The 14,773-nt window shown below is 37.8% G+C and overlaps 1 protein-coding gene across 3 annotated transcripts; it reads left to right on the forward strand.

The window, feature by feature from the left end:
- Window positions 1,602-14,262, forward strand: LOC109713012 (33 kDa ribonucleoprotein, chloroplastic-like; the record flags this gene model as incomplete). 3 transcript variants are annotated; one of them, XM_020236924.1, is given in 6 exon segments in its annotated part: window positions 1,602-1,801; window positions 4,528-4,629; window positions 4,714-5,019; window positions 5,269-5,434; window positions 13,799-13,858; window positions 13,988-14,262. In XM_020236924.1, coding segments are annotated over 4 exon segments (665 nt in total), but the record flags the coding sequence as incomplete, so codon positions are not given.

A 14,773-nucleotide genomic window follows, 5' to 3' on the forward strand; every position in this document is an offset into this window, starting at 1 on the left:
CCCACAGCGGTGCTCTCGAGCAGGATAGGCATAGCCCTAGATGGGGCGGCACTGTCGTGCGTCGCGAAGCTCCGCGGCGGCACGGGCAATGCGGGGATCGCTCGCGCTCGCGCTCGTTCTCGTGCTCGAACGGGAGTGGCGAAGGCGACAAAGGACGGATGGGGCGAGGCGAGTCGGCAGCGTAGGCGAATCCGGCTCGATTTTTAGGAGATTTTTATTGTTATGATGTAGTGGTGTAATAGTGTAAAAAATAAGAAGGAAGAGGAAGAGGAGGAGAAGGAGAAATTGTGTAATTTTGGGTGAAATGGTGTAAAATTTGGTGAAATGGTGCAAGTTTGGGCGAAATGGTGCAATTTTTCTTTCAAACAGGGTAAAATTTACACTATTTCGCTCGTCCCTTTTAGGCGAACGTTGCACTATTTGGGTGAAATTTACACTATTTTTTATTCTCTTCTTCTTCCTCCTTCTTTTTCTCGGTTTATTCTCTTTTTTTTTTTTCTTCCTCCTTCTTCCCCTTGGTTTATTCTCTCTCTCTTTTTTTTTTTTTTTTTTTCCTCCTTCTTCCACCTCGAGGAGCTCTAGAGCCGCCTCGCGCGCCTCCGTGCTGAGAACCGCGAGCTCGCCGCGCGAATCGGTGACGCCGCCCACCTCTCCGCGCTCCTCCCCCGCAACTCCGACTGGCTCCGGGCCGAGTTCGCATCCCTCTGTCGTCGTCTCGCGTTGGCGCGCCGACGGAGAAGGAGAAGGAAGAAGGAGGCCGCAGTGGAGCATATGTCGTCGAGCAGGGAGGCTGCAAAGCGGGGCTGGCCGCGGCGGCAGAGGGCCTAGGCGAGGGCGCGGTAGGAGGAGGGGTCGGGGGAGAGGCCGAGGTGGGGGAGGCAGGCTCGTCGCCCGCGACGTGGCCGGAGCGGACGAGGGTGATGTCGCAGGGGCAAGGAGCAGGGGGTGCGCGGGCGAGGGTGAGGGTGCGCCGAACAGAGGTGAGGCAGGCCGCCTCCGCCGCTCTCTGGAAAAAAAAAGAAAAAAAAGAACTAGAGAAAAAAAAAAGGAGAGAGAAAAAAATACAAGAATATTTTCGTCAGTTTGCTGAAAAATCAGACCGAATCTGCAAAAAAGAAAAATGTGGTCCACTTTTGCAAAAGCCCAAAATTAATGAATTTTTTATGCAAATTGGCCATAAAAAATTGAAACTTTGAAAAAAAAAAAAGAAAAAAAGAAAAAAAGGAGGAAAAAAAACAGAAGAGCCGGTATGGATATTGAGTACAGTGAATAGGCACCCCCTATCTGCATTTTGTGCGTTCTTCCCCCCACTACGGCCATGGCAGTGGCGCCTGCCTCCTCCTCCCTCAAATTCTCCCTCTTCCTCCTCCACCCCCGCCGCTTCCCCGCCGCTCCTCCGGCCTCTTCCGCCTCTCCACTCCTCTCCTCCTCTCCTTTCTCTTCCCCCCTCCCTCTCTCTCTGCCCCGTGCCCACGTCCCTCTCTCCGCTCGCCCTCTCCCCGCTTTCTCCAAGCCCAAGAAGCCCAATCCAACCCCGAGGGTCCTCGCCGTCTCCGATGGAGAGGAGAAAGTCTTGACTCTTGCAGAAGAGGAAGAGGAAGATGAAGAAGAAGAAGAAGATGATGCTGATGATGATGATGATGAAGAAGAGAAGGCCGAGGAGGACGGAGCGGCGGCCGCCGGGAAGTTCAGACTTCAGGTCCGGCCCTGCGAGCTCTACGCCTGCAACTTGCCACGGAGCACCGACATCTCCCAGCTTTTGGACCTCTTCAACCGCTACGGCACTGTCATTTCCGTCGAGGTTTTTTCTCTATTTCATTGTCCGGACCGTAGCATGAAATATATACTTCAACTTACAATCTTACAGTGTTTTTGAAATGTTTTGATCTTACGTTGCGTCTAACCTTCTCAATATTTGAAACACTTTTAATGGAGCAGTCTGTAATGCGATGGAATATTTTGTTACTTGATGAATTGTTCTGCAAAAATCTTGCAAATGCTTTACCGTTAGGATGCACGATTTCAAAACTCTTGAAGCTCAATAATCTATTTAAAAGCATTATACGAGTAGCCAGTAAAATCAAAGCTTTTACGTACCTACTCCAAAATTTGCTACAGTTCGTATAAGGTCTAATACATTTTTACCTTCTAATACTACTTACCAGTGCTCCTTCTGTTTCGTGTCGAAATGATACTATATGTTACTTTGCTGTGCGTTTCTTATGGAAATTCTTTTACCTGGGGAGGGTCTTGAAGTCCACATTTCTTGTACTTTTCTGCATATTTCTTGTGATATCTTATTATTGTTGGACACATTAAAACACCGACCTCTAGGATCTTATGCTCCTAAATGCAAACCATTGTTTCGCATTGTATCAGAGCTAGAAGTCTAAGTACAAGACTTTTCTGGCATCTAGTCTAATTTAAATTTCTTCTATTTATCAAAAGGTCTCAAGCCCAGATTTTAGTGAGAGTGTCGAATATACAATATTCAAACACCGTTCTGAAGTAGTTTACACTGCCTGAGGAAATCGGTTGTTTCACAATTGTAATATGGCTCTAATTTTCCACTTATTTACAATTCTACTATAGAATGTTTAGCTGAGAAATAAACGGCCCATCGATTCTTTTCAATACACGTCAACCTTTTTCTTTTTCTTTTTTTTTTTTTTTTGTCTCTTTGACTTTGGAATCCCTTCTGTTACTTGATTTGTCCTTTGTTTAGGAAATAAGAACGAAAATACCAAATGGTTTAATGTTTGGTTGATATCTTATAGCATATATGCACCCTTTAGTCAATTCTTCTATTAGTTAGTTGTGCTCTGGCTATCGTTGTATTTTAAAGTTTAACCTCATTGATGATGACAGCGACCTTATTTTAACATGGCAAGTTCATATTAACTATCGAAAATATCTCCTTTGATACAGTTTGGGGCTTTTTTTGCAAATAGCCCTCTAACAATTTTTTTTTTAAAAATTGGCCATGTAAAAAATTTATTTGCAAAAATGGTCCTGGCCCCGCCACGCAAGCGCCACGTCAGCGCCACGCGGGCGGGGCTGGGCCAGATGGTTAAGTTGAACACGGTGAACCATTCACCGTGTTCAATACAAAATTTTTGTATTGGACACGGTGAACCATTCACCGTGTTCAATACAAAGTTTTTGTATTGGACACGGTGAATGATTCACCATGTCCAATACAAAATAGTTAAGATCGAAATATTTATATTGGACACGGTGAACCATTCACCGTGTCCAATACAAATAATTGGACACGGTGAATGGTTCACCGTGTCTAATACAAATACCTCCAACTTAGCCATTGTTGGGGTATTTGTATTGGACACGGTGAACCATTCACCGTGTCCAATACAAAAATCTTGTATTGAACACGGTGAATGGTTCACCGTGTTCAACTTAAACATCTGGGCCCGCTCTGCCCGCGTGGCGCTGACGTGGCGCTAGCGTGGCAGGGGCAGGGCCATTTTTGCAAATAATTTTTGGACGGGGTTATTTTTGCAAATAAAATTTGTCAGAGGGCTATTTGCAAAAAAAGCCCTACAGTTTGGCTTTGGGAGCAATTCCGTACTGTTTTTCTGTATTTGTAGAAAGAAATAGCATAATCCTTTAGACCACTGTTCTAATGAAAGTTCCAACTAAACATTATATCTTTATGAGAATTATCTGTATGGAATCACTCTTCTGGCTCTGCAATTACTGAACTTGTGCATATTTCCTTGATTCATTACTATTTCCTTGTTTTAGTGTTTGTGACAATTTAGCTGCTTACTTGCTTGATAAGTTACTATTGTCTGAGTCAACCTAAACAACACTGCTGTGCAATTCTAATATTATCATTGACTAATATTATTGAAATAATTTGTTTTCCTATTTCGTGTCATCTTGAGATCATTGAGATATGTGCTGCTGACTGCTGAAGTAAATATTACAAATTTTTAACCAGTAAAATGGATGATGCACTATTTTGTTGATGTTAAAAATTACTCAACTATTTGGTTTCCATGCTGCTGCAAATTTTAGTTCTTTCTAACCCATCATTTTTTTTTTTTTTGATTTAGTAGTTTTTGTCAAAAAGTACCCATGCAGATGCACCATTTTTAGCCCATAATTTTTTTTTTCTTTTTGTAACCAAAAAGTGACAGCGTTTGGTCTGAGTAGGAGGCTGAATGGGCTTCTTTATCTCTGTAAGCAGTAAGCTCCAATTTGAAGTTTTTATTTTTTTTTGCTTCAGTGTCAATCTGCTGGAGGGTTTTAGTTCCAAAACTCCTGCCATTCCAACCTGCCCCTTAGCATTAGTAGATGGTAATCAAAGAATTCCTGTTACTCGTAGTTGTTTCTTTCTATCCTTTTGATACTGGACTGCTGTATCTGCATAAGAACAGTGTCGTGCGATTTCGTAATTTTCTTGATTGCTATATGGTCATTAGCAGGTGCTATTATATTTTAACAATTCTTGTATATACAAAATATGCTTTATATAGCACTTTGGAATGTGAACATTTGCAGGTTTCACGAGATGCTGTAACTGGCATAAGTCGTGGATGTGGTTTTGTTACAATGAGTTCTCTAGCAGAAGCAAAAGCAGCAATTTCTGCTCTTGATGGATCTGTAAGCTCTATAACAGTTTTTGTGCTAATTTTCAAATCCATTAAATTTTCAATTATTTTATAGTAAACTCTTTTCTCTTGCTAGGACCTTGGTGGGCGTGAAATGTGTGTGAAATTTTCGGCTGATATGGTCTCTGGAAGAAAAAATACAGAGGCCTTAAATACGACACCCAAGAAAGACATTGTCTTTGAAAGTCCATATAAGGTCTATGTGGGTAATCTTGCTTGGTCTGTAAGACCTGAAGGTTTGAGGGAGCATTTTAGCCAATTTGGAACTGTTGTAAGTACTAGGGTGCTTTATGACCGTAAAGGAGGGAAAAACCGTGTCTATGGATTTCTTTCATTCTCTTCAGCTGATGAACAGAAGGCTGCAATAGAGTCGAATGGATCGGTATAGTGCCTTTTTTGGTTCTTTTTTCATTGGAGAAGTGAATCAGGCCTGAAAATTTGCTTTTTCTTTTTGTCTAGTTATTTTTTGCTTTTTTGATCATTTATTCTTCTGTTCTATTGTTTGTCTTTTTTTTGCATTGTCAATCATGCCTTAGGTACTTTAACATCAAACTATTGATGGGCATTTTCATTTAGGTAAATTCATTTTTGATTTGTACAATTTTGATTCTTCTTGTTATGTTGTTAATAGGTATTTCATGGGCGGACAATGTTGGTTAGGGAAGTCGTCAATAGGGAAGAAGCATGATGCCACAACTTGGTTTCATTCAACATCAAAGAAGCAGTTTCATCCCTATATGAAGTAGTACTTTATGTTGCTGCAATCTTATTTATTGGATCCTTGGTATGATGAAAAGGTGATCTCGAGTTTCCATTTAATCAGCCGTTGTTATTATATCTTGTCATATCTTGTATCTTTCTTATGTGTTATGTAGTTTCTCTATCTTGTTTTAGAGAATACCTTCATGTGATTTTTTAACTGTCAGTATATAGTTTTGAAAGTTTGATTTGATTCTTTCAAAACTCAATTTTCTATTATATATAGTGTCTTATGAATAACCGATGGTTAGACACTTGCAAAAGATGTTACAGATGACATTGGCCTTATAGTTAGGGGGTGTTTGGCCTAGCTTCCTAAAAGTGATTTTGAGCCCAAAATTGATTTGGGGCTCAGTAGAGCATTTGGCTATAAGAGTTCGAAAATCTGATTCTATTTTTCAGAATCTGAAAACTGATTTTTCAATCCCTAGAATCAGAAGCAGAAAAAAGCTGCTTCTCCAAAACTGATTCTTGCAAAATCAGTTTTCCCACTTAAAATTTTTAGAGAAGTACCCAAACTACCCCTAAACAAATAACATAATTCTATCTATCATTTTATATTCAATTAATATTTTCAGCTATTCTCTTCTCTCTTCTATTCACTATTCCCATTCACTCTTCCCACAAATAACTCTCTTCCCAACTCTTCCCCAACAATTTTTTTTTTCACCTTTCTCTCTTCTCTAATTCCATCTCTCTCCTTTACTTTTTATTTAACAGATTCCCTCTATCTTTCTCTCTTCTTCCATTGCTTGGCGGGTTTGGCCGGATCTGCACCGGCGGGATCCGTCCTTGCTGGATCCTGTCGGATCTGTGCCGGCGGAATTCGTCCTTGCCGGATTTGGCTGGATCCAGCCGGATCCATGTTGGCGGGTTACGTCCTTGCCGGATCCGGCCAGATCCTTGCCGGCAGAATTCGGCAAGGCCGAATTCGACCAGATTGGGTGCTGTCGGCATGATAAATGGGAATGTGATTATAAAAAATTAAAATACGACGGATTTGGGTCGATTAAAATTTTTATTTGTATTTCAGTAGAACTTAAAATTAAATTTGTATTAAGAATATATTTTATATATAGAAAAAGTATAATTTTTAAACATTTTGATTATTAATATACATTAATAAATTAATATAATATTTTGTATGTAACCTTCTTTCATGTTTAAACCTAGAAAATCACTTCATTACAAAATAAATTAATAAACTAATGTTAAACAATATTACAAAATCACTTTCGCAAAAAAAATTTGCCAAACAACTTTCTATAATCATTTTAGAAAAATCACTTTTCTATCAAACTCGGCCAAACGCTTTACAGATTTTAACCAAAATTACTTTTTTAAACCAAAATCAATTCTGCAAAAATCACTTTTCTAGAATCTAGGCCAAACGGGCCCTTAGTCTTTTGGAAGAAAAAATAAATACTTGATAGCTTCGTTCGGAGGTTTTTTAAAGGGTAAAATGCAAAGATTGTACTTAGACTTTCACATTAGCACCTTAATATGAATTTGAAAAGTTTGTAAGTTATGTAATTTGATCCCGTAATGCCCAGTACTTAGACTTCCACATTAAGGTGTTATTTCTAAGCATGCAAGTGTAATTAGTAACATCACATCAAAGATGATCTGATTATAGTAGGAAGGGTACAAAGATCCGAACTTACAAAAGAAAGTTGTATAGATACAAACTACTGTTGTATGTATGTCAATCCAAAAGTACTATATACAAAGACATTAACACAACCATCAAAACGTTATTTACTATCTACCTATGTATCACGGACACTTCTATAAGCCTTGCGTGTCCGTGTCAAACGCGCGCGTGTCCGTGTCGGACGCGTGTTCGATGTGGACACTCCTTGGATGCCTATTTAATGCCGCGCATACAACTTAAAAAATATATATATCTATTTTTATTTTACTTTTTCTATACATATATAATGTAAGATGATAAATATTTTAGCTTTTTGATGAATGTATACAATTTCTTTTTGACAATATAAATAAATTATGTATGGTGGAGAATTTCTTTTCTTAAAATATATGAACTATCAATGAATTTTACTAACTTCCATTTGTATGAGAAATATAATAATATTTTACCAAAATTAATATTTTATACATAATAAAAATATATTATTATATTAATAATATTATATTCTATTAGCAGTGTCCATGTTGTATCCGTGTCCTAATTTTTTAAAAGTTGTCGAGTCGCGGTGTTTGAGTCGTGTCGTGTCTCGTGTCCCGTGTCAGTGTCTGTGAAGCCTAGCTATCTATGCTAAGTCGTGCCTTGCCTTGTTCTTGTCTCAGCTTCGAATTTGGAAAAATGGAGTAGGGCATCAACACTACAAGAATATTGTGTGATTTCTACACCATGTGTAGTAAAGAAAACAAAAATTATAGATACTACAAAAGAATATCAAGATAAAATTATTGCACCCGTAAATTAGGGGTGCATTTGCAGGGTGGATCAAGTGGGGGAAGGGTTACCCCGGCTCCTACACTGCCAACCAAAACCCCACCCTACCTATTGCCTCCTAGGAGTGTTCACAATTTGACTCCAAACTGAAAACCAAACCGAACCAGACAAAATAAGACAAAGCACAATAAGACAATTTGGTTTGGTTTATATGGTTTTCAGTTCGGTTCGGTTTTGAAAATAACTGAAATTATGTTTTCAATTTCGATTCGGTTTTAACACTTCTCTTAACCGAACTGAACCAAAAATCTGATAGTTATATTGCTCATTATTTTTTTTATTTAAACCATATATAATTTTGTTTTTGTGATCCAATCGTGATCACATATCAACACACTTTTTAAAATGGATCTTGTGATCTACCCTGCTTCCTGTTGGCGCTCCAAATCCACCTTGCTAGCCAACTAATTATATTGTCCCAATCAAATTGACTTCAATTAATTGTTTATGAAACCAAATCGACATAATTTCTCAACAAAATAAAGATGAAAAAAAAATTGAAGCATAATCAACATAACAATCTCTGAAGAAATTTTTTATCAAAAGAAAAGTACCATCTAGATCTTAAATTTTACGAACTAATTTTAGTTTTGATCATCAAAAAAAAAAAATGGAAGTAATAAAATGTAGAGCACGTGAAAGAGAGGTTGAGGTGCTTGGGCTCTCAGTTGTAGTAAAGGAGATCGAAGCACTTGAGCTTACTGCAGTGAATGACTGTAAGATAGAGATAGACCGACAAGCTAGGTTGTTCGTGAAAGATGGGGATGAGTCACACGTGTTAGAAGAGGGGAAAGTGCAAAAATGTTGGCCAGAGAGGATATGGAGGGGAATGGAATGTCGGCAAACATGATTGGAGGAGAGGAAGATTTTGAGAGTGGTAGAGATTTAAGACTTAAGAAAGAAAATAGAGATTATGGGAGGGCGGTGTCGATTCCTAGGAGTAGGAGAAGTGGGTTTCTTTGTAAATAGATGTTAACTTAATAGATATATAGAAAATCATTAGCAGTTTTAGAGAAAGATTTGGGGTGCATCCCAGGCAAATCTTGGCATGGCGGATTTAGGGTGGATCAATTTTTCTTCGTCTCCTGCTCTGAATATATCTAGGACTAAGAAAAAATTTTCATTTACTACCTGAATATGTTATTTACAGGCCCCCACATACTGTCCCATTAGATGTGGATTAGGCCGAGAGCTCCGCCAATCTGGATCCATCTGCATCCCTACTGTAAATATAGTATCATTTAAGTCTAACTAGTTACCAATATTGTGCATTCTTAGAATAAATTCGAAATCCAAACATTACATGCTATGCTGTCACATGTATCCTTTGTGGACTCTTTCTCATTTCGAGCCGTCATTGGGCAATCTTGCTAACGGTACCTCTTGGAAGATTGCCTACCCATGCATATTGATCAGAGGATTGTTCTATTACTGCTTGGGGTATAAACAAGTCGAACACGAGCGAGCTAACCCTAGTTGGAGATCAGATCTAAATTACTATAGGCTGGTTCGTGACCAGTTGAAAAAGCCTCGCTTCTGATCGGATTGCAATTTATTCAAGCTAGCTTGTGTTCATCTCGTCAGTTCGATTAGTTTACCAAGCTGAGGTAGCTCATATATGACTCGAATTGTTTACAACTCGAAATTTAAATCTCAAATTGATTAGTTTAGAAAATTGTCATTTTTTTGCATGAAAATTTTAAATCTCAACTTTGCGTTTGGAACTTTGTTTCAGTGAAACTTAGACCACCGCGTTTGTCTCTGAGTATAGGTGTTCATAGTATCCTTAACTTTTGAATTTCGTAAAATATTTTATTTGGAGATTACATTCCGAAGGCGAAATGGTCAGTTTCTTGGAGATAACTGCACGCGTAGTGCCGAATTTGGAAACCCATAATTTTTTGCTCAAAACTCCGATTTCAATGAAACTTGGCTTCAGATGTTTTGTTTCTGAGTATACTTGCGTATAGAACTTTCCTTTTGCGAAAATTATGGAAAAAGTCACATGAAATGATGGATTGATCACGAGATGGTCGTTTTTCCGAATTTTTTCGGTTTTACCGAAAACTTCCAAATTCCAAAAAAGCATCAGGATGACCATTAAACCTCACAATAACACTCCATTTTGTGCTAGGGGCCCTCAAAAGCCGGAGATTAGTTTTGTTGGAATTGGCTTGTTTTTTATTAAACAAAAAGCAAAATTACAATTTAGTCCGTTATTTATTACAACCATGGGGTCAGTTTTTGGGATGTGATCTATTTGATTGCAGAATTTATTTTTGGTGATGGGATTTATGGTTAATTAGTGGTTTTGGGGTTCATTTGCCATGAATAGCATACGAGCCAGACTGATCCAGGGCAGGACAGCAGCCTTCACGCTTTGAAAATTCATAGGTACTGAAACATAGAATGAAGACCAGAGACTTTGGGGAACAGATCTAATGTTGATGAGTTCCAAGAATGAATTGATAATGTGTAGCACTTTAATTGAACCAACAAAGAGAAGAGGATGAAGTTTGTGACTGTCAAAATGGAGAATGCTAGTTTTGCTTGGTTACAAGATCTTTGAGGCTTAGTGTCAGAAAGAAAAATTTGTATGTGGTGAAAATGAATGTAAGGCTTCGTTTGGGATTGCGGGGAGATTGCGTTACGTGCGGTGAGAAACGACGATGGGAAAATACCCAGTTTGTTTCCGTACGTAATATTGCGTTCCGCATATCGCGATGAGTCGGTTACGATATATTTTCTGCGGTCCCATCGAAGAACGCAGAAAATATCCCTATATGCTTTTTTCTCAATTCCATTTTATCTAATAGTGTTAGATAGACCTCAATACCAAACTAAGCCTAAGATGAATTGCAAATATTTTGCTGCTAGGCTAGCTGTAGCCTCCTAGAGATTTTCAGTGTTAATTGAATAATAAGTTGGCTAGATTTTAACTCACTTTGGTTATGTGTCTTAGACTGAAAAGATTGTATGTTACATCCCTAAATTTATGTCCTGTATCTGAGATGATACAAGGTTATCTGCACTTACAAGTCGAAAGCTAACATAGAGATGTCTTTGAAGCAAAATACTACTAGCGTTATGAATGGTTCTGTTTTTAAACGGAAGTTGAACCAAGCCGCTTAAAGTATTTCAAAAACAAAAAAAAACTGAACTTACATGAAAGTAGCATTGTAGTAAAATCAGACTAACAGAACTTGATAGATTGTCTTTCTCAGTTTGGCTTATCTGTTCCATGTTTCCAGTATTGCTTTATAGTAAATATATGACCCTATGTTAAAGTTCACATAGTGTTGTACAGTATGGTGGTTAGGTTTAGCAGTTTTTAATGAGAGAATAAGTTCCTAGTCATCAGAAAGGTGTGTATCTGCAACATATTATAAAAACATATACACATTGGTTTGTATCACGAGCTAGCTGAGCAAAAACTGAAACCAATTTGAATCAAAATGGATTATCATTCTTGGAACCAAAACTAAAACAATAATTTTCTTGGAATTAAACTAAAACCAAGGATTTATTTCATGGTTTGCTGTTTTGCAGGTTATTTTGCAAATCTGTAGATACCACCACCTCCCAATGCTCATGCTTCTTGTTGGTTAGGGTCTTGTTACTACGAGTTGGCACTGAATCAAATTATTTAGACGCTTGAAGGATATTCTTCTGTTTATTTTGTACTAGTCAGCTGTACTTTCATGCAACTTCATCTTTAGGGCACGTCCATATGAGGCTAAAATTTAAAGCAAAATTTTTCTAGAGTAAAATTTCATTAGGTGAATGTTACCCTTGTTATTGTTTGTAAATTAAATTTTTTATTGTACTGTGAACAAGGGGAAATTTTTAACCTCTTAACATTTCATGAAGTTTGGTTTAATCAAGACTTTGGTGGTAGCTAGTAGAGATGAAGGTATTGCCGGTGGTAGTGCTTTGTGTTTGCTGTAGGTGCCAGTGATGGCCAAATATGGGTGAATATGCCTGTTGGTGGCGGTAGTGCTGCCATGGTGGTGTGCTGGTAACAATTCCTATTCGTCTTAGTTTGAGATTATGGTGGTAGCCGGATGGTTGTTGCTTGTTGGCAATGTCTGATTACTGTAATTGTGGTGGCGGGCCTATTAACCAAGATTGCTTGGGAGTAATGATGGTAGCCTGGTAGCTTATTGTTGCGACCCTAGTGGCTGCCGATGGTGGCTCGTTTGCTATTTATGGTTGATAGTTGGTTATGATAGTTATAGTCGTCGGCGCTCATAGATTCTGTTAGTGGTTGATCATCATTTTTGATGGGTGTGGCAACTATATGTTGGTTGTTGCTTTTGACAGCAATGGCTATTAGTGTTTGGTGACTATGGTCATTGCGATAGGTAGTAATAGCGGTGATTGGTGATGTTTGAAATTTTGCCCTAAGTTGATGGGATGGTGTGGGATGCTGTATGGTGGTATAGTCCTTGTGGTTAAGGTTCATTGGCAGTATTGCTACTCGTTTGATGGCGTTTGGGGGTGTTTTATCAACAGTTGCTATTACTAACCGCCAGTGGTATTTTGTGGTCAGTAAAGCCAAACTGTCATTGATAATGTTAGTGATGGTCAATTTTGGTGAAGGTGGCTATTAGGTTGCATAATTTTCACATACGCATTCGAATTTGCTCGTAGTCCTTTTAGTTAACCTTGACTCTCGTCAGAGAAAAGAAAATACAATGCTTCTTGTGGTTAAAACATAACTAGTCCTCGAAGTTTCCCTAGAGGCGCAGAAGTCCTTTGGTTTTTTAGAAAATCAATTATTATGATGTGAAAGAATTTTCTGATCTTTGATGTTAAAGAGGCTACACAAATATACACACAAAGGGATCAAAAAGAGAGAGAGAGAGAGAGAGAGAGAGAGAGAGAGAGAGCCTCACTAAAACAAACTGTTAGGGCATGTTTGGTTCATGATTGGAACATGAATGTGGAATGGAATTGGATTCCTTTGGAATGCTTTGGAATGGAAAATGGAATGACGAATCATCCAAAAATATTTGGTTCATTATTGGAATGGAAATCGAAATGAGAATTTAGAATTTTTGAGTGATGATTTTGATTAAGAGAGAGGAAAGTGATGAAGCGAGAGGAGGTAAGTGTTATGAAAGAGGATTTTAAATAGTTTAGGAAAAACTTCAAATACCACCCTATGGTTTCGCACTTTTTCACTTTAGTATTGTGGTTGAAAGTGTATCACTTTCGTACCCTGTGGTTTATTTTTCTCTTTTTGTTATCCCCTTCACTATTTTTTTTCGTTAAAATAGTGACAAAGTTAAAATTAAAGGGTACTAAAATGAATATTCGATAAACTATAGGTGGGGTATTTGAAGTTTTTTGTATATGATTTAATGAAAAGTTAATGGAGGGGCTGACGAAAATAGAAAAATGAAACCATGGGTACTAAATTGATACACTTTAGAGCATAGGGTACTAAAGTGAGAAAGCGCGAAACCATAGGAATGGTATTTGAAGTTTACCGCATAGTTTACTTTGGAATGAGCCAATTTGAGATTCAAAGCCGGATTGGGCTATAAAAGGATTTGGCTATTCCAATTCCGGAGTGGAATGTGAATCGAAATCCGATTCCTATGAAACAAACGACAATTATTGAAATTAATGAATTATATTTCGATTCCATAGTCTAAAATAGGTGAATCAAACATGCCCTTAGTGTAAGATAATTCAGTATGTGTGGTTTGGGCCAAAATTGCTTGTGATAGTTGTATAGAGTAAGTAGCATTTTCTGAAAGTTTAAAATCCAGGTATAAGCTGATCGTTCACATGCCTCATACTCTTTAGACCCTTGCAAATTTAGTTGCTTAGAAGCTTTCCCTTCTGTGACAAGTTCAAGTTTTTTATTTAACAAATTTTGCGTTGAATGACTTTGTGTAAACTCAAGCAGAGGCTCTATAAACGTACCTTGTTGAATTTGCCGTGTGTATGAGATGCATTGCTCAAAGTTGTAAGAACTCTGAACCCTTTCCATATATATTGGTTGTGCAATCTAAGTTGCTCATATTAATGCGACTTCACACATTCAAATTTAGTTCCACACCAAAATTCATCTCTAGTGCCTCTTTTCTTGCTGCAGGATTTTGAATGGAATTACATATTGCTGTGGCGATTGTTTGTTCATGAGCCAGCATCTGATTTGCAGGTCTTATTGACAGCTGCTCTTTCTTTACCAACTCATGCGAGTTTTGTAGGTCTTCTGGATTTGTTGAGTGCATTACTTCTTTTTCTTATTGATTGCAGACATCTCAATTCACAGATATACTCGATCACATTTCATCAATTTGTACAAACATAGTTCGAGGATCCAACTATTTATTAGAACTAATGAATTTGAAGCTTGAATTCCTCTATTGTGATTACCAAGATGAAAGAGATTTAAAAACACATACTCTCATGATGGGACACATTCTGAATGAACATCAGACTAAGGCGATCACTTCAATTGGAACTGTCAAAGGTAGAAATTCGGTTCATCTGGATTAGTTGTACAGCCCAACCGAAGATTTAATTATGATTAGCAATTAAGGTGATTTTTTTTAATTTTTAATTTTAATTTTTTTTGGCATTTAGTGTTGATGTGCTGTTACTACATTGTATCCATGTTTGACTACTTACTAATTCCACCAAGAGCTCAATAGCTAACATTAGCAAACAAAATAAGACAGGCAATTTATTGATAAAAGAGTGAGAGCATACTATCAGATACTACAATTGTTTCGATACATAGTTGTCTTTTGGGTCTGTATATAACTTTGTATGTTTTTGGGATTTACATTCCACAAAATACTCTCCTTATATTCAAATGACCTCTTTAACTTTTTTAGCATATTAAAGCGCAAGAAGATCGGTATAATACTTTCCA

The sequence above is a fragment of the Ananas comosus genome, linkage group 7 (assembly GCF_001540865.1).
Source record: "Ananas comosus cultivar F153 linkage group 7, ASM154086v1, whole genome shotgun sequence".
Lineage (NCBI taxonomy): Eukaryota > Viridiplantae > Streptophyta > Magnoliopsida > Poales > Bromeliaceae > Ananas > Ananas comosus.